Below are 21,352 nucleotides of genomic sequence, written 5' to 3'. Positions count from 1 at the left end.
GCTAACCGCCAATAAAAGAAGAAGTACGCACCTGTTGCTAGCCAATACACTCCAACGCGTTTCTGCACTGTTATGGGCCGCCGCAGACGTGTCTCTTCCCGTGACAAAGTTATTTGAAGGCGCTCGCAAACATAATTGAAGGTGGATCTGGTCATTCTGAAGTTACTGACGAATTCGGTATCAGTAAAGCCACTCACATCAGTATCCCACCACTCCTGGCTGCGACTCCGCACACACACACGTTTCTCTGTACCGACGTTGCTACCACTGCTCCACAAAACGCCATGGCCAAAAACCTTGCTCTCCTCCTCTTTTTTAATTTTCTTCTTAACATGAGAAGGTTGTAATGGTGCTGGCTCCGTTGCGAAAATAACTTTAATAAAGCTAAACGAACTCCAATGCTGACACCCATATATGGCTACTTCCGTAAACAACAAGTGACGTCGTTGACCGTTGAGTACTCTTCTGCGCATGCGGGTCACTTCTGGGTCATTTCACGTTCACACAGGAGATCACAAAAGGTTGCATTTAATTGGAAATGTGAACAGCCTTGCAAAAAAATCGCATTTTTTCAAAAAATCGGAATTGAGCATTAAGCCCTGCAGTGTGAACACAGCCTTTGTTTTTCTGGAGTGTATGTGTTGTTTCCCGGTCATGAGTGGAAACCACAGGCGGTGAGTGAAACTGCTTCAGATGTGTGTGTTTTGTTGACAATCGGCGCGTAAGTGCATATAATGTGAACAACACGAACGTGTAGTGAATCGAAAGTTATCCATGAGGTATTGTGCGTGCGTGCGTGTGTGTGCTTGTGACTCCGCCCACTGCATGCCTCCACGAGTTTGGATGTTTTTGGAAATAATCCGTACAGCATATCGGTCTTTTATAAATATGACAAAACTAAAGACTCTTCTGAGATATGAAGGATGCAGTACTACTCTATAGATGCTCAAGATTAACATGAAACTGGCAGAAACTGTGTGTGTTATGTGCCCTTTAAAGGTATACGATTCATCAGTGCATGTGATATACATATTATTTAAAAAAAAGTCTTCATTTTTGTTCATTAAAAAAATCCAAACAGTTTAATCTCTGAAACAATTTTCTTTTTTGGCTGGTATCAGCTAACCCATGCTAGGCTACTTAATAATGCTAACCAAACATATATTATTAGGGGTCAAAAGCTGGACTGGTTAACATTGTTAGTGTCATGATTCACCAGTGTGAGTGGCCCTGATTACTACCAGAGGGCGCTCCATCCCGGACTACATTACCCATAATCCTTTGCCCGGACTCATCATCACTCATTGTTTACACCTGTGTTTTATTACCCTGTTTACCTCACCCTATATAAGCCTCATTATTTCATTCGTTCTTTGCAAAGTCTTGTTTGTTGTATCACTGCATTTCTGAGAATTCGCCCTGGTTTCTTGGTTTTGGATTACTTGCCCGTTCCGTGGATTACCCTTTTGCCTGTCTCTCCTGTCTTGTTTGGACTGCTTGCCTGTGTATGACCTTTTGCCTGTTGTTTTTTTTTTTTTTTTTTTTTTTTTGGATTACCCTCCAATAAAGCTGCATTTGGGTCCTCAGCCTTCGGGTCTCAGAGCAGTATGTTACAGTTAGCAAGTGACTGGCTCAAAACAATGCAGGTTACGCACTTTCGAGGCTATATGCTCCAGCTACATAGCTCACTGGAGGTATTATTGATTTCCAAATAAAAAAAAAATTATTCTTCCAAACCTCTAGTATGTGTGTGAAACACAAAAGAAGATATTTTGAAAAATGCCTGGGTTTTGTTTGTCGATACAATGAAGGTCAGTGATGTACAAAGTTGTTTTGACCCCAACATTCTTCATAATAAATGAATTTTTGGATTCAGGTGCAAGTGAGAGTTGAGTGTCATCTGCATACTGGTGAAATTAAACATTGTACTGATTAATTACTTAATTACCCCAGCTAAAGGAAGCATGAATAGGTTAAATAATAGAGGACCCAAAATTGAGCCTTGAGGAACACCACAAGAAATGACATAACGCCTGGAGGTGTAGGTGCCCAGTGTAACAGTTTTCCCTGTTGCTTAAGTAAGATCTGAACCAGTCTAAGACAGCACCTGATAGGCTGATCCAGGTCTGAAGTCAGTCGAGTAGAATCTCATGATCAACGGTGTCAAAAGCAGCACTCGGATCTAAAAGAACAAGGACTGCCAAGTTTCCTGACTCCCGAATAACTTGCAGACTGTTTAAAACCCTAATCAAGGCGGTTTCTGTGCTGTGGTTTGACAGGAAGCCAGTCATTGAGCTGTATGGATACTATTTTTTTGAAATGGAAGATAAGAGATTGGTCTGAGCACAAAAGAATCAATATTACATTTCTTCAGCAGAGGCCTAACAATTGCAGTTTCTAAAAATGTGTAAAAGTTTTTTTTAAAACTGAAAGGGTTGGGATATTTTGAATACAGGTTGACAACGATATGACGGTGAGTAAATGATGACAGGATTTTCATTTTTCGGTGAACTATTCCTTTATGGGCTACCTCCACTCTGGGATAAAACTCATGAAATACCCCAACTCTGAAATAAATCACATTATGAAAGTCAAATGGTTAGTTTAAAATAAATCCAAACACACAATGAAATACCATTGAAACTCTAATAACATTACTCTGTAATGTTCATAAATAAAGCATTTACAAATATCGGTTGATAAAGTTTTACAGTACATTCAAAATAAAGCATCTATATCTATACAAAATATGAATCATACTCTCTTGTGCAGACCTATGAAGGATTATCAAATGATCTGCAGTGCAGATAACTAACCCTTCGCACTGAATCACACACTCCAAAACAGAAGGAGTGCCTGCGCGAGCGCCACAGCTCGGCACGCGTGAAAATGTGCATTAGCATTTTAAAGAGCTTGATTTAATCCCATTAAATCCAGTTAGATTTCATTTCGCACCTTCAATAAAATATCGCCGCCTGCCACGGCGCTGCCTAATGAGGCTTAACAGCCTTTTCATTAAGCAAAGTTATTAAAGGTCTAAACATCAGCGCTCCATCAAACGCAACACTGGAGGCCATAAAGAGAAACATTAGGATATGATTTCACACCGTAAGGGATCAAAGCCGTGTGATGCCGTCTACATAAAGGACTGTTTTGTTCCCATATGTTGTCCCCGTCTGTGGCGTTTAAAGCCAAACGGACCGCCCCACACACTACATTTAACTTCATTCCGGTCAATCGAATTAAAAACCACAATTATTTAAGGAACATTTAATATTGCGGACAGAGCAGCACAACTGGAAAACAGCAAATCGTTGGTTTTGCTAAATTAAGCAAGTGTAGTTAGAGGACGGTCACGCTCTGGATCTTTCAGGATGGATGTTAGAGCGTCCAGAGCTTCAACGGTCACAACTAGATGGCCAATAACTTCACTGCTGTCCTGAACGTCCACAACTGCAGTGAGGGACAGGAAAAGACAAGAAAGTTTAAGGTCAGCAAGTGGCACTTTCCACAAATAGGGTACAAATTGTTGTCTCGTTATAGAAAAAAGCCACAAATAATCCCATGTTGTTTAGAGAAAGAATTATTACATGTGTTCGATTAACTGATTTAAACATGTTAAATGTCTGTACCCCCGATAAAATAGGGATTTTGGCTTGGTCTGGACTTTTTGGACTGTATGCAACAATATCATACAATAATAATTGTGACAATCGGCTGCAAGTTTTGCTTCTGTGTCGCCATCTCTGTTTGAAACCTGCACTTGCAGTTGTGTGCGGAGTTATCATCTGTATGCGAGTTGTGCATCGGCGCGGATGAATCTAATGTTTTGAGGAGTGTGTGTGGCTGTCAGGTGTGGAAACTGTACTTCAGAATCACAGATTCTACGTCTTGGAGTATAACCTAAATAATCGTCTGAACAAGTAAGTAACATGTCTGCCACTTTTGGGAACAAAACATTACAATAAATTGCGCTACCATCGCTCATATAACACCAAACCGTGCAAATTATTATTATTGTTATACTTTGTTCTCAAATTGTTAATGTTAACAGCATTAGCATTGCGTGACTACGTGTATTTAGTGTTTATTAGCATTACCTGTAGATTTAAATTTTTGTACTTTCTAATCTTTTGCCTTTGACTACGTGTGAATCTCCAGTTGTCACTGATGATGTCATTAGGGCCTTTCTGGGTTACAATCCGACATCAAAATGATACGTTTAATCACACCAGCTGCTGTGAGAAAAGGCTATAAATGATCCACTCCTCACATGCGATACTACTAGCCGGACTCTTTTTGCTTGAATTTCCCGCAGAAATCCACCATACCACTCAAATTATAACATTATTACAAGCTAAGGGTATGAATGAGTCTAAGGTAAGGAGATAGTTTTGAACACTGGCTCGTTGTGTACTTGCTCAAATTGATTTTGGATCATTTTTAACCAGAAAAAAGTTACAGGCTGCAGCTTTAATTATAATCTGAAATATATTAATTATAATCTTGACCAACCACCAAAATGACCAAAAATTCTAAATGTGCACTCCACCCTGTTAATGATTAAAACATAAAACATTTTCTATAAATTCTGACACCCTGGAAGTGACATAATTTGGATCCTTTCTATAACACAGAAGAAAGACATGGAAATAACCGCATTAAATGTTGTTTTTTTTACACAAATTGCATTCATCAAGCTCAGACATTCAACCCTGGCCTGTTGCTAGTGTTATATTAGCAAAATAAATAAACTAATAAACCAATTTTTAATTTTTCCCAAATTAAAAGGTGCACTATGTAACTTTTCCGTCCACTAGAGGTCGCCTATTCAAAACAAAGGCGTAGTTTGATGACGGCACGTTTGAGCGCAGGATCTTGGGACATGTGGTCTTCACCTCACAGCCGGTGGGAAAGAATCGGGACAGGACTCGGGCAGAAATCATGTTGATGTGATTATTAACGTTACTGTAGTCTGAAGCAGAGCAGGACCGAGTGTTGTGGAGCTGAGGAACCGCTGGAGCGATTGTTAATAAGATGAACACAACACACGCTAGGGATGCGCGGTATACCGATACTGGGAAAATACCGGAATATATTTTATTTAAAACGGTAAAATATCATGATTTTGCTCATTTCGGTATATGCTGCTGTTCCGAAGTTCACCGCTAGATGGCAGTGCGCTACCCAAACTGACGCGAAACCGGCAAAAGTGGCACCATAGAGGAACAAAATGAATACAGCAGTTGATTCTCACTCAACACGCCCAAAACTAATTAATAAAGAGAGGATTAGACGGGAAATTTGGAATTACTTTGCTTATAAAACTGATGAAGAACCATCAAACCTTGCCAAGCATCCGTCACTTGCCATTCCTGTCTTGTATAAGACATTAAGAGATCGACAGGTGAGTGCATAATTCAAACGATCTAATTAAGTTAGACATTTATTGTCTTTTAACACTCGTCAACGCACATAAGACCGTATTGTTTAAATATCATGAAATCTCCAGCATTCGTTTCAACCAGTGATGTTTAGATTTCATAATATTTGCACGCATACTATTGCACTATTTACATTCGCGAAAGACATAACCAACTGTGTTTATGTGACTACTCACTAAAGATGGACATTTTTGACATAATTTTGCGTGTATTTCACTAAGTAAAAACAACTTAATTTGGAATGCGCAAGCTCTTTAGACTTGTGTGTTTGTTGTTGGTATAAGCACAAAGAAAACTCTCAAAGAGCTCCCATATCATGTTTTACGAAATTCTATAAAATCGCTTGCATGTTCAAATTGGCAAGGTTTAAAAAGACGTGGGCAGTGATTTCCGTCAGCTCTCCCGAAACAACAGTGAAAGTGTTGAATCTGAGCGCGCAGATTGCTTTAGTGTAGGTATGATGTCTTTTAAAGCCAAAAGCAATTTGCTAATTTTGAGAGCTAGAGAAGGGAGATGCGCAGTATTGCTGAAATGACTTCTTACAAAATAGTTAACAAATGCCTGATTTGATGTGATTAATCTTTGTTGATTGATTTAATAATAAACATTTGCAGTAATTTCTCGCTTCATAAAACCCCAAACTTGCAAGAGTGAGTCAAATAATGCGCAATACCCGCATCAAAATTCAGAGCCTGTATGGTATCGATTTAATATCGGTACTTCGGTATTAGATTGTGGTACCGTACCGAAGACAAAATTGTGGTATCGAGCCATCCCTAACACACGCCTCACGAGCAGTGGGACTTTTATTATGCCACAGTCGCCGGCGCCACTTCCGCTTTTCCGCTCATGAGTGTGAGGTAACGCAGCTCTGCTGATCATATTAGACACTTCTGAGTGTGTTGATGATGTGATGACGTTACTCTGTGTGTTCTCTCGGCGGCTGCTATGACACTTGTTCACACTGCAGTGAGAGTAAAGCGTTTCTGCAGAATAAAACCGGAAACCGAGGGGAGCGCAGATATGATGTCATCGACAGGCCACGCCCTCACACGTTCATTGGGTAAAATAGCAATTTTCTCACGATTTACAAATAGTTGGAAATATTTGGGATATTGTACGTACTCAACTGAACAAAATATACACTGGCCTTGGTTTTTGTATATTTTACTGAAAAAAATGTTACATAGTGCACCTTTAACTAGACCCCACTGAGCAACCCTGCCACACCGACAACATTCTGGCATACTTTTCATCTTATACATTTTGTCTTTTTCAGGTTTATTTTATGTTTATGTCTATAAATAAATAAACTAGACTTTCTTGGGTTAACTGTGTCCCGAGATCTGGTAACAGGTTTGAGGTAAAAGGCAAACCTCATATAAATTAAATCCAAAAAAAACAAATCAGGCCATATATACAATTTGACCTTCTGAGCTGAACGAACAACAGAGGTTCAGAGGTTAAATATCATCTTTCGCCGATACCAAAAAAGAGAGTTTCAGGTCCTATTTACTACTTTTCTTGTGGAAATTACCCAAAGAAAGTAACCCAAGATATGAGATAGCATTCTGATGTCCACACTAAACTAAGTCTTGTGACCGGACTTTACAATGGAATTTTCTGATGTAAAGTAAAACATTTACCGCTCAGGCTCACGTCCTTCATGTCTCTGCGTTTGTCCATGATATCGAGGATACGCAGGTAGGCCACGCCCACATCCTCACACTCCTCATCCTGCTCCTCCTCTTCAGGAGGGTCACTCACCACCGTGAACTTTATGCTGTCACAGACAATCAAAGAGTCAGTTGCTTATCGGAGCTGTATAGTGCAGTGTAGTATACAGTAGGACAGGGGTATTCAATTAAAGCCTCTATATTTCCTTCCCCGCGGAGGCCCGTGGGGGGGCTATATATAGACTCTATATAAAGTAGCTGATTAGAGGACATTCAGTATATTATGTGGTTGAAAATTGATCAAAATGTGGTTGAAAACTATGCATACAAATCTGAAAAATGTTTTATAAAGAATACATAAATGCTTGCCTCTCGGTGAGAGAGAAACATACGTTTCATATTGTACAAGGTTTAAAACATTTAAATAGAGTAGAAAATGTGGAAAATATTAGAAAATGTGTATGATATTGTAGTATTTTAATTGATATTACTCTTAGGTCCAATTTCTGAGAGATGCACAAAAACGGCAATGCAGCAATGAGCAATTTAATTCATGGAGTTTACACTCGTTCACTTCACACACTCATTATTGCATAGTGATTTTAGAGGTTTATGTATAACGTACTACGAGGAGTGAATGTTTCTGCAGAATATTTTTCCTATTATTAGGTAGAATTCAGTTTGAAGCCGTTATCTGTGCCTTTCTGAATAAGGTATTCGGCTTCGGGCACACCCCTAATATACACTAAACAACAATATACTACACACAAACAACAAATGACTGAGATCCCACTAGAGGAAGAGATTGTAGATCAGAAAGTGTCTCACTGCTCTAGTTGTCTGTTCCGGCCCTCCAGCACTGCTCTCAGAGTTTGTCGTCTGGGTTGGTTATTCTCCATATCCACATGGATCACTGTCAGAACAATGCATGTTGTATAATAGAATAATACAGCTACAGGAATCCATGTTGTGCTCAATATGGTTGTGGAAGTTACCCAGGTTGGGCAGAAATTGAAGCCACTAAGTTTATTAAAATTGGTATTAAATCCCAGGAATTGTAGGACGTATGTTTCTAGACCAGTGCTTCCCAACTTTTTTCCTTTAGGCATACCAATATTACACATAGAAGTCTTCCTTATCTAGCCATCTATTTGAAGTTCTGGAGTCTCTGCTATGCTCTGTGCAAATGTGTACTGATGGTGTGCCTCCAAGAAATATATTCTAGGCTGTGTTTACATCGATCCAGATACATTTGAAAACAGTATTTTCATTTTTAAAACCCTCTCCGTCCACACTAGGGTTACCCCTTTTCCACCAGAATGAACCGGGTGCTAGTTCAGAGCCAGTGCTAGTGCCGGTTCGGAGTTGGTGTGACTGACGAGCCTTCTAAGAACGGGTTTGCCTTTCTATGGGCTAGAGAGCCACCACAGAGCCAGGTCTTACGTCACTGTATACGTCTCATCTTTCTCAGCAACGCTAGCGAGGCAGCGGGAAACACAAACACACCAGGCTTGTTCGAGATGCATCGGCGCTGCGCAGACCGATCAGCGCATGATATCAATGTACCGCAAGAGCGATTCAAAAGCATAAGGAGTCGCAAGCTCTCGTTGTACTTCATACGGCGATCGGTCTGCACAGCGCCATTGCATCTCGAACAAGCCTTCCATCAACAATGGCGAACGTTGCGTTACTATTGATGCACATGGCTTTACGATCCTACATCCGCATCAAAACACAGCGAATCCAACGCATTCGTGCAGCTCGCCGTAAATTGTAGAGATGGAGATTACAATCGAGATGCTATTTAAAGCTCGATTAGCTGCTATTTCAAAAATGGCGGTCACAAGTTTGTGTTCGTCTGGTTGGTCACGGTAACCCCACCCCTGAGCAAGCGGTTCTTACTTCTAGCCCAGAGATTTTTTGGTACTACTTAAGAACCACTTTTCCTGGTTCAGAGCTGGTGCTTTGGGTGTGGAAAGACAAAGAACCGATTTTAAACTAGGTTCTGGCTCCGAACCAGCACCAGAACTGCCTTGGTGGAAAAGGGGTATGAGATGATACCAATAGACCAGAGTCTCAGAGTTCTCACCTTATTCTTCTGGCATGATCATTTTATTAGCAAAATATCCCACCACTGGTGCGTCCAGGTCTCACTCAATCCCTATTCCACGTATGGCCTAAAACGCAATTAGCCTCATGTATTGCCGCAGGACAGCAATTGCAAGTAAATTTTCCGCAAATTTAATATAAAGAGTAAAATGTATGTTTATCAACACTGGGAGAGTGAATAGCACATAGCAGGCACATACAGGTATAATCAGATATCTATGGGTACAATATGCGTCCCGTGACTAAACATGCGTTATTGTTTTCAAATACCTCCATTTCCACTCAACACTACAACGCAAAAACACAGTTTTCACATTTATCGCAGGAGAGCGTCTTTACGGGGGGGGGGTGAAATGCTGTTTCATGCATACTGAGCTTTTTAACCTGTTAAAGACTTGGATTCCCATGCTAAACATGGACAAAGTTTCAAAAAAAAAGTTGGTGGACGTTTGATGGAATATTTCTGTGCCAAAAATACTCCTTCCGGTTTCTCATAAGTTTCGGAAAGGTTTTTTTTGAGTATGGGTCCATCTGACGTAAGCTAGGGAGGAATGTCCTTGTACGGGCTCTTCTCCCGGAAGGGTGCGCATGCGCGCGACTAGAGCGAGAGAGCAAATGCACGCCCATTATAGCACTGTGCTCGGCTTTAGGGAAGCTGGATGCGCTGCAGTCACAGGACGTCACGAAATCAACAATGTCACCAAAGATGTGTGTTTTTGGTTGTCCGGGCCAACCCAAGACAACCCTGTACAGCTTCCCAAAGAACCCAGCGTTAATGGGACCCCTGCATTTTGGAGACGATCGTTTTATAAACAAGGCCCAGTTCAACTCCGGATTTGTAGCTCGTCTAACGCTGAAAGATGGAGCGGTTCCAGCGATTAAAGCTACGCTGTGGGATATTTTCCCCCATCTAGAGGTGAAAAGGTATATGACCATCCAGTAAATTTTCGTTTCTGTTCCTCTCAATTACGATTTCGTTTTAACTCCTACGGTGGCCGATTTAGTCCAAGATTAATACTGTATGGCTTCCAGTTCGACCTCGTCCACATTCGACACGGTGCCATCGAGTGTTAAAACGCGAAAGGCGAAATTTGAATTTACGGGTATGTCCCTCTTTGGCTAACGTACTTTCAAGATGGAGGGGCAACATGGCGACCGGCATTCGAACCCCTTACCCGTATGCATTTTCAATGGCATATTATAAACTTACGAGAATACTTTATTACTTGAAAGAAGTAAATATACATTAATGAGCACATGTATTTTTGAAAGAACTAAGTGTTTTTAGCAAAGAATAAACTAAATAAGTTACACAGTGTAGCTTTAAGGTTGGAAGCAGGCGGTGAGTAAAACTGCTTCAAATGTCTTTGTGTTGTTAGCTATCGACTCGTTCATGATACACAATACGCCTCCAGCCGCTCGTTTTTTTCCGGAAAGACTCTGTACAGCGTATCTTTCTTTTATAAATTATAAAACTAAAAGACTTTTCGGAGATATGAAGGATGCAATACTACTCTATAGGTACTCAAGACTGACATGAGATGTTTCACCCCCCCTTTAAAAATCTCAATTTTCTCAGAATGAAAAATGCCCTCAGTGTCAAAACTTAGAGAAAAAGATGCCTTTTCAAATATATCCGGATTAGTGTAGACTTAACCCTAGACCAGGGTTATTCAAATGCGCTGCAGAGTTTAGCTCCAACCCTGATCAAACTCACCTGAACATGCTAATCAATGTCTTCAGGTTCATTAGAAAATCACAGGTAGGTGAGTTTGATCAGGGTTGGAGCTAAACTCTGCAGCGCACTGGCCCTCCAGGGCAAGATTTGAATAACCCTGCCCTAGACTAAAGCAGAAAAATGTGACTGAGTTTATGGAGGCTCTAGGAGGTTTGAGGTGTAGAACTCAAAATTGGCCAGAAGAAAGCTTAGAGATTTCTTAGTCAATGCACCAATTTTCACAACTTTTTACCATAAGGTTCAAGAGTCTGCCATTGACATAGACCAGAAAAAGAAAAACAAACACAACGGTTGCATGGATATGTTGTTCACCATTGCTGAAGTTGTAGGAGACATTGTGTCCAGACAGTGGCTTCTTTAGGGACAGCGGGGTCTCGACTGACGGCAGGCCCAGGAAACAGTACTCCACAAACAGTCGGACGATTCCACTGTCTTCTGCAACTCTGGAGCCGGGCTTCAGGCTCAGAGAAACGATCTCCACACGAATGCACTCGGACGGCTGGAGGAGCAAAGCATCACATGACCTTATCAAAACTGACATGGTGAGACTCGCTCTGAATCTTCAGGGACTCCGATCACTCTCAACATCTGACAGAACATCCACCAAGAATATTCCACCGTTTAAAATGATGGACACCGGACAAACTACATCTCTTTCCTGATGTAGACGTGTAACCTACAGGGCATAGTTCTCTGATAATGATGAGGGCTGGAGACGCTTTGTCTATCCGTGTCTCATTTGATTCAATCTGTCAAACATGCTGTCCACATTGATGGAGTTTTTAGGCCATTAAGTTTGTGCTGACAGCAGTCATTAGATCTCTGTTCCTTTCCACAGTCCTCTTAGGACACAAAGTGAGCCAACATTAAAGAGATAGTTCGGAAGACTTTCGTTAATCTTCGGAAGACAAATTAAGATCTTTTTGATGAAATCTGACAGCTTTCTGTCCCTCCATTGAGAACAAAAAGTTCATAAAGAGATCGTAAAACTAATCCATATGAATTGAGCGGTTTAGTCCAGATTTTCTGAAGAGACTCAATCCCTTTATGATTAAAGGGTAACTAAACCCCTGCTCAGAGCTTAACTCCACCCACTGGCAAATTTTGAAAATGCTGGAAAATGGGCAGAGCCCAGCGGAGACAGAGGGGATGAACCGAGGACGGGGCTGAGCGGAGGGCGTGCACCTGAGACCCGCAGGGACGGATTGATTGACAGCTGTCAGACTCGCGAGTCGCAGAGATGGAGAATGACTAGAGTGATGCCAGCTTTGCAACAAAGCGGTCATTCTCCTACCTTCACCTGAAGTGGAGGAGGGTGAATTGTCTGTGGAGTCAGACACAGACCCAGAGCCGTATCAATGCAAGCCGCTGCTCAAACTGCGTTAACTCCCGATGCTAGTGAAGCAGCCGCGCAAGAGAACCGATCTAATCTATGAACAGTCAAATCCTCACACTGAATGCCACTAAAAATAGATCAGATATCTGATATACATACGATGTATTTTCATTCAAATTAACGTATCTGAATCAGCGCAGGACCAATAAGTTCAGACCTAAAAGCCTATTATAAACAGATTTCCTCAAATAAGTTAGACTATAGAATATACGCCAGCACGTTACAGTATTGTTATTCGTTACTGCGTCCGCGGCAACCACTTGCGTGTCAGGGTTTGAAAGCGCGTCTCATGTATGAAACTTATCTGTACACATGACGGGCGGCAATAATATCGCAAGAAAAGCCTGACGTGTACTGACAACTGCATTATTTAACCGCATTTTCTTCAATACAATGTTAAAGCAAGTGTCAAGTCAGTTTCATTCATAATGTTTCTACCATAGACTGTAAAAAAATAGGTTTCTACTTCATGTAACATGACAGTTCATACTGGAGTGAAGCCGTTCTCATCATGTGATTGGGGGAAACATTTCTGAGGGCGTGGTGAGCTCGTGCCAGGGGCGCGGATAGTGAGCCGTTGGAGGTGCCATCCCTACGTCACGATGACCCACAACGTCCAATAGGAAAATTCAACTGCAGTAGCCAGCGTTCAACCTTAAGAGGGCAGCACTTTGGCGGTTTTACACCATATTTTATATAATTAAAACACTTTATACTCAAATGTCAAAACATTTACTCGAATCAATGAACAGCATTAATAAAGCCCCAGTATTACAGATCATTAACTAAAAAAAGTTGATTTAGGGTTTAGTTACCCTTTAACAGATTTAATTTAGGCTTTTATTCACATATAAATATTCATCAACTCACACATTAGTTGTGGTAAAAGGAAGATCAAGCATGTTCGCCTGACGTGCGAGAACCAATGAGGTTCATTCTCGTGTTACGCAGCACGTTTGAGCTTCAGCGAGAACCAATGAGGTTCATTCTCGTGTTACGCAGCACGTTTGAGCTTCAGCGAGAACCAATGAGGTTCATTCTCGTGCTACGCAGCACGTTTGAGCTTCAGCGAGAACCAATGAGGTTCATTCTCGTGTTACGCATCAGGTTTGAGCTTCAGCGAGAACCAATGAGGTTCATTCTCGTGTTACGCATCAGGTTTGAGCTTCAGCGAGAACCAATGAGGTTCATTCTCGTGTTACGCAGCACGTTTGAGCTTCAGCAAGAACCAATGAGGTTCATTCTCGTGTTACGCATCAGGTTTGAGCTTCAGCAAGAACCAATGAGGTTCATTCTCGTGTTACGCATCAGGTTTGAGCTTCAGCAAGAACCAATGAGGTTCATTCTCGTGTTACGCAGCACGTTTGAGCTTCAGCAAGAACCAATGAGGTTCATTGTCGTGTTACGCAGAACGTTTGAGCTTCAGCAAAAGGCATGTTCTCACGCATCCAATAGGTTCGGTAGAGGTTCTGTTCATGTTTGCTGATCAATGTTTAAATGTGAATAATAGTCTAAATTAAATCTGCTCATCAAATGAAGTGATTGAGTCTCTTCAGAAAATTGACTAATTTTGACTAAACCGCTCAATTTATCCCTTTATGAACTTTTTGAAGCGTCAAATTGGAGGGACAGAAAGCTCTCAGATTTTATCAAAATGATCTTCAATTGTGTTCCGAAGATGAATGAAAGACAGGTTTGGAACGACATGAGGGCGAGCAATTAATGACAGAATTAAATTTTTTGAGTGAACTAACCCTTTAAGCTGACCGTTTAAATCTCTGAATTTACATCACCCTTTCCACAAGAGTGAACTGTCTGCGAACATAAGCTAAACTCATCACTAAAATGCCTTAATTTAAAAAAGACACTTTTTGTCAGCTAGGAATGAAAAATACAATTTCCTTAATATCCTGTTTTGAGGATGTGACTATACAACATAGTTTTGTCAGAGATACCAAATATTTGGATATTTTGTCTATAACAATTTCCTCTCAGTGATTTTTAAACACGGTTGAAAACCGATTAAAAAAAAAACAAGAACAGTAAGATGTATTAAACTGTTTTAATTTGTGATTATCAATTGATTATTTTAAAAGCATTTATAAACATCTTTCAAAATATGGTTGAGAGCCTATGTGCAAAATTCCTTTCCAAGTTAGTGGCCGGTGACATTTAGGTGCAGAACAATGTATTAATTATGAATTTATTTGTATTAAATGCTTACGGGCACTAATGCATATTTGAGGTTAGAAAGAGTTCTGAAAGTAGTCTTTTATGCTCACCAAGGATGCATTTATTTGAAATATAGTAAAAACAGTAATAATGTGAAATATTATCTTAATTTATACATTTCTATTTTAATATACACTCACCTAAAGAATTATTAGTAACACCTGTTCAATTTCTCATTAATGCAATTATCTAATCAACCAATCACATGGCAGTTGCTTCAATGCATTTAGGGGTGTGGTCCTGGTCAAGACAATCTCCTGAACTCCAAACTGAATGTCAGAATGGGAAAGAAAGGTGATTTAAGCCATTTTGAGCGTGGCATGGTTGTTGGTGGCAGACGGGCCGGTCTGAGTATTTCACAATCTGCTCAGTTACTGGGATTTTCACGCACAAACATTTCTAGGGTTTACAAAGAATGGTGTGAAAGGGAAAAACATCCAGTATGCGGCAGTCCTGTGGGCGAAAATGCCTTGTTGATGCTAGAGGTCAGAGGAGAATGGGCGACTGATTCAAGCTGATAGAAGAGAGACTTTGACTGAAATAACCACTCGTTACAACCGAGGTATGCAGCAAAGCATTTGTGAAGCCACAACACGCACAACCTTGAGGCGGATGGGCTACAACAGCAGAAGACCCCACCGGGTACCACTCATCTCCACTACAAATAGGAAATAGAGGCGACAATTTGCACAAGCTCACCAAAATTGGACAGTTGAAGACTGGAAAAATGTTGCCTGGTCTGATGAGTCTCGATTTCTGTTGAGACATTCAGATGGTAGAGTCAGAATTTGGCGTAAACCGAATGAGAACATGGATCCATCATGCCTTGTTACCACTGTGCAGGCTGGTGGTGGTGGTGTAATGGTGTGGGGGATGTTTTCTTGGCACACTTTAGGCCCCTTAGTGCCAATTGGGCATCGTTTAAATGCCACGGCCTACCTGAGCATTGTTTCTGACCATGTCCATCCCTTTATGACCACCATGTCCACATCCTCTGATGGCTACTTCCAGCAGGATAATGCACCGTCACAAAGCTCCAATCATTTCAAATTGGTTTCTTGAACATGACAATGAGTTCACTGGACTAAAATGGCCCCCACAGTCACCAGATCTCAACCCAATAGAGCATCTTTGGGATGTGGTGGAACGGGAGCTTCGTGTCCTGGATGTGCATCCCACAAATCTCCATCAACTGCAAGATGCTATCCTATCAATATGGGCCAACATTTCTAAAGAATGCTTTCAGCACCTTGTTGAATCAATGCCACGTAGAATTAAGGCAGTTCTGAAGGCGAAAGGCAGTCAAACACAGTATTAGTATGGTGTTCCTAATAATCCTTTAGGTGAGTGTATTTTAAAATGTAATTTATTCCGATGGTGGCAAATCTGGAGCATCATTACTCCAGTCTTCAGTGTCACATAATCCTTCAGAAATCATTATAATATGCCCAAGAAACATTTCTTATTAATATCACAGATGAAAACGGTTAGCTTGCTTAATATTTTTGTGGAAACCATGATAGGATTTTTCAAAAGAACAGCTTTTGTTTTAAATAAAAATTGTTTGCCACAATGTAAAAGTCTTTACTGTCACTTTTGATCAATTCAATGCATTTTTTAAGATATAATGAACACCTGCTTGATTTGCTGAACATGCAAAGACACACCTGTTTTTTATGCTGTGCGCTCTGAGCAGGAACTATGCAGTCATCGCTATCATCGTCATCCTCACCCTGTACGTCTGCAGAGAGAACAGAGCACTTTCTTTATTATGGTCGGTTGGTAATAGAGAACGTTACGCACTGGCCGATCATTAGATGGATCGTTCCGAGTCTCATTTCATATGGAAGGTGCTCGAGAACAGAGCGGATTGTTTATTTTCTTGTCGTCCATCTCTCGCTGTGGTCTCAGCGGCCCGCAGAAGGTGAGAGAGAGAAATGTTAGACATGAACACTTTAAAGACAGCCTCTTGGCCAAGGTCAACACACATTAACATTTATGTTGTTGGTTGTCAACAGGAAACACATCAGATTATTGGCAGCAGCAAATGAAATATTAATGATTCTCATCTCGTTGGAAAAACAATAGCACAGCTGCTTCCTCATATGAAACTGAATACTAACGCTCAGCACTAAGTATTGGTTTACCGAAACATTCATATGTGGCTCGACTGAATACAAGTTCTACTAAGGGCCGAAGCACAGGGGCCTTCCTGTCCACAATAACACAAACATGTTTTATTCCAGAAGCACCTTATGTTTGTGGTAACATGGAATCTATTTTAAGTGTAACTTCGAACCCTGAACCTAAAGTTCTGTCATTATTCACTCGCCTTCATGTCATTACGCACATGCAGTATTTGACTTTCTTTCTTCTGAGAAACAGAAATTGAGATGTTTTGAATAATGTCCAAGCTGCTCTTTTCCATGAATTTTGAATTGGGGACAAATACTCGAAAAATTTGTATGCATGCAAATGAGTTTTGATAATGGCAGAGTGCAAGATTTTCAAGATTTTCTTCCCCATTTCACATTTTTATAGAAAATAGCAGCACGAACATTGTTCAAAACTTTTGTGTTTCTAAGAGGAAACAAAGGATGCCTTTGGAATGACATGACGGCGAGTAAATTACCAATAAATTAATAAACAAACAAATTATTTCAGGACTAAAATTATTTTAATATGAAATATTTTATATAATAACTTAATTAAAATACTAAAATAAAAAAACACCCAATCATTTAAAGCCAATTGTTAATCAAAAAAGGCAATTTTTACTCGACATTTTTAATTATTATTTATTTATATTTATTTTATTATATTTATTTATTTAAAAAAACTAATGGCATGACTTTTCAGAGTGAGGTTAAAAATAAAATTAAATGGATTGTTCACCCAAAAATGAAAATGATCCCATAATCTCTAACTTCCGCTAACTGTCGTCCGTGCATTCACGAGAGACTGGCGTTCCAGCGTATGATGCACTTTTATGATGGATAGATGCACTTTTATGATGTATAGATGCTCTTTTATGATGGATAGATGCACTTTTATGATGGATAGATGCACTTTTATGATGGATAGATGCACTTTTATGATGGATAGATGCACTTTTATGATGGATGGATGCTCTTTTATGATGGATAGATGCACTTTTATGATGGATGGATGCTCTTTTATGATGGATAGATGCACTTTTATGATGGATGGATGCTCTTTTATGATGGATAGATGCACTTTTATGATGGATAGATGAACTTTTATGATGGATAGATGCACTTTTATGATGGATAGATGCACTTTTATGATGGATGGATGCACTTTTATGATGGATAGATGCACTTTTATGATGGATAGATGCACTTTTATGATGGATAGATGCACTTTTATGATGGATAGATGCTCTTTTATGATGGATAGATGCTCTTTTATGATGGATAGATGCTCTTTTATGATGGATAGATGCACTTTTATGATGGATAGATGCTCTTTTATGATGGATAGATGCTCTTTTATGATGGATAGATGCACTTTTATGATGGATAGATGCACTTTTATGATGGATGGATGCTCTTTTATGATGGATAGATGCTCTTTTATGATGGATAGATGCTCTTTTATGATGGATAGATGCTCTTTTATGATGGATAGATGCATTTTTATGATGGATAGATGCACTTTTATGATGGATAGATGCATTTTTATGATGGATAGATGCACTTTTATGATGGATAGATGCACTTTTATGATGGATGGATGCTCTTTTATGATGGATAGATGCTCTTTTATGATGGATAGATGCTCTTTTATGATGGATAGATGCACTTTTATGATGGATAGATGCATTTTTATGATGGATAGATGCACTTTTATGATGGATAGATGCACTTTTATGATGGATAGATGCACTTTTATGATGGATAGATGCACTTTTATGATGGATGGATGCACTTTTAAGATGGATAGATGCACTTTTATGATGGATGGATGCACTTTTAAGATGGATAGATGCACTTTTATGATGGATAGATGCACTTTTATGATGATAGATGCACTTTTATGATAGATAGATGCACTTTTATGATGGATAGATGCACTTTTAATGATGGATAGATGCACTTTTATGATGGATAGATGCACTTTTATGATGGATGGATGCACTTTTAATGATGGATAGATGCACTTTTATGATGGATAGATGCACTTTTATGATGGATAGATGCACTTTTATGATGGATAGATGCTCTTTTATGATGGATGGATGCACTTTTAATGATGGATAGATGCACTTTTATGATGGATAGATGCACTTTTATGATGGATAGATGCTCTTTTATGATGGATAGATGCACTTTTATGATGGATAAATGTATTTTTATGATGGATGGATGGATGGATGGATGCACTTTTATGATGGATAGATGCACTTTTATGATGGAGGGATGGATGGATGGATGGATGGATGCACTTTTATGATGGATGGATGCACTTTTATGATGGATGGATGGATGGATGGATGGATGCACTTTTATGATGGATGGATGCACTTTTATGATGGATGGATGGATGGATGGATGCACTTTTATGATGGAGGGATGGATGGATGGATGGATGGATGGATGGATGGATGGATGCACTTTTATGATGGAGGGATGGATGGATGGATGGATGGATGGATGGATGGATGGATGGATGGATGCACTTTTATGATGGATGGATGCACTTTTATGATGGATGGATGGATGGATGGATGCACATTTATGGACTTCAAAACAGAAACAGCCATTCACTGCCGTTATAAAGCTTGGAAGAGTCAGGATATTTTTAATATAACTCTGAATGTGTTCGTCTGAAAGAAGAATGTCATATCCACCTAGGATGACTAGAGGGTGAGTAAACCATGGGGTAATTTTCCTTTTTGGGTGAACTATCCCTGTAACCAAAAAAAATATCATAACCTGACAGTCATAGACCAATCAGACGACCCCCACATTATTTCTCGCTGAATATTCTGTACCACATTGAAGGAGGTAAATGCTTATGTCTAATGTCTTCACTTTTATAATAACACAAAGTAGACACACCTGTTCGTGGCTCTTGCAGCTCTTCAGAAATCTCAGACTCATCAGACTGAGAGCTGGCGGTGATCACCTGACCCTCAGAGAAATGAGACTCTTCCTCATCCTCTTCCTCGCTGACTGCAGTGGCCTGTCCGGCCTCCATCACGATGACGGTCTGAGGAACACAGTGTGACACTGTTTATTCCTCAACTCTTTGTCCTGTTTGAACTTCACCGCTTTTTTTAGCATACCTTTGGCACAGGGATTACAGGTGATCGTGTCTCTTTATTATCATCAGAGGCTGCAGTCTGCTCCATCTTGTGATCATTAATACAAAACACACAAAATACATCATCAAAACACCTCATACAAATGGCTCTGGTTAATACACAGGGTTATTTAAAGCCTACATTTGAGTAATAGTGGTAGAGATGCTTCACTTGGCAAACATTACTGATGAAACCAGAGCAGACTTTTCTTGTACCTGTTTTTCAAGCTCAGTGACGTCCACAAAAGAAACTCTTTTAGCGGTTGATTTTGGTAGAGTTCGCAGTCTGGGTTTGGGCAGTGGACTCTAGTATGAAGAGCAAGAAACAAATGTATTCTGCAATGACCAAACCAGAACAAGCATTCAATATTGATTTATGTATGGCCCTGGATGCTGATTGGTCGATACAACGCTCCAACTGTGCTAAAACACCCAATAGTTTTGATTAAAAAAACACCTGTTCACCACCTACTGTGTGTAGTGACCCATAGTGGGCAATTATACACTATATTATATTCTATATCATCTTTTATGCATATTATTACAGCACCTTTAATGGAAGTGCTAGGTTTTGGCATGGCGTCACCTCAGAAACAGTGGGCTGGGGTATTATGGGAGGGTCTTTGGCCATCAGTTGTGTCTCTGTCTGTGTTTTCTCCTTGTCTTGGGATGTCGTCCTGCTGGTGATCTGGGTCTGTGTTGTGGTGATCGCTGAGGATGTTGGAGCGAGGTACGTGAACTTCCATTTCAGCGTCACACTGATTTGGCCGCTGGGGAGTCCAGCAGGGTCCGTTAGCTCAAACATACCTTAGAAAAAACCACAAATCACAAAAAATTATGAATATTAAAAGGTCTATGCTGAAAAATAAATACAACTCTTAAATCAGCAAACATCTAAACATCTCTAAAGTTGAAACATTTATTAAATTCTACACTTAAAACGAGAAATTAAATAAACTACATGGAACATTTTCTTTCATATGTTCCCAGAATGCATTTCTATATGTCTTATGAAATAATGAAACACATAAACAAACACACAAAACTACACTAAATCAAAACAATTAATAAATAAATAAGTCCTGAAGGCACCTTTATTTCTCGAGCTCTTTTCACAACACAGATGCTTTCTGTTGTAAAAACTGATTTCAAAATGTAAAAACGCATGTAAAAATAGATTTGTATTGCGCAAAATGAAAACATTAAGTGTGACTCAAAAAATTAAAAGCGCATTTAAAAAAATAAATAACAAGCATGATTTCATCTCTTAAACGTCTTTGTTTGTGTTTATGTCATAATGTAGACTTTTTTAAAATCTAATTTCAGCTTTTTATCTCATAATTAGGATTTTTAAGTCATAATTTTGACTTTAAATCCAATTTATTATTTTTTTTCCTCAGAATTTTTTAAGCCCTAATTTTCAACTGTT

At 39.7% G+C, this 21,352-nt stretch overlaps 1 protein-coding gene across 1 annotated transcript in view; it reads right to left on the bottom strand.

The window, feature by feature from the left end:
* Positions 1–2,504: 2,504 nt before the first annotated feature.
* rpgrip1l (RPGRIP1 like) overlaps positions 2,505–21,352 on the bottom strand; it is a 45,620-nt gene continuing 26,772 nt past the window's right edge. Inside the window, exons 18-26 of the mRNA XM_079809781.1 lie at positions 20,510–20,730; positions 20,140–20,229; positions 19,907–19,972; positions 19,680–19,830; positions 16,263–16,336; positions 11,280–11,466; positions 7,949–8,033; positions 7,091–7,227; positions 2,505–3,453 (exon numbers count right to left, since the gene is read on the bottom strand). Of these exons, the coding sequence (XP_079665907.1) occupies positions 3,329–3,453; positions 7,091–7,227; positions 7,949–8,033; positions 11,280–11,466; positions 16,263–16,336; positions 19,680–19,830; positions 19,907–19,972; positions 20,140–20,229; positions 20,510–20,730 (1,136 nt within the window). The 3' untranslated portion in view covers positions 2,505–3,328. The remainder of the gene's footprint in view (positions 3,454–7,090; positions 7,228–7,948; positions 8,034–11,279; positions 11,467–16,262; positions 16,337–19,679; positions 19,831–19,906; positions 19,973–20,139; positions 20,230–20,509; positions 20,731–21,352) is intronic.

This window comes from Gobio gobio, assembly GCF_949357685.1.
Source record: "Gobio gobio genome assembly, chromosome: 25".
Taxonomy (NCBI): Eukaryota; Metazoa; Chordata; class Actinopteri; order Cypriniformes; family Gobionidae; genus Gobio; species Gobio gobio.
The sequence above is the reverse complement of the archived record's forward strand: the minus strand, read 5'-3'. Positions and strand labels throughout refer to the sequence as shown.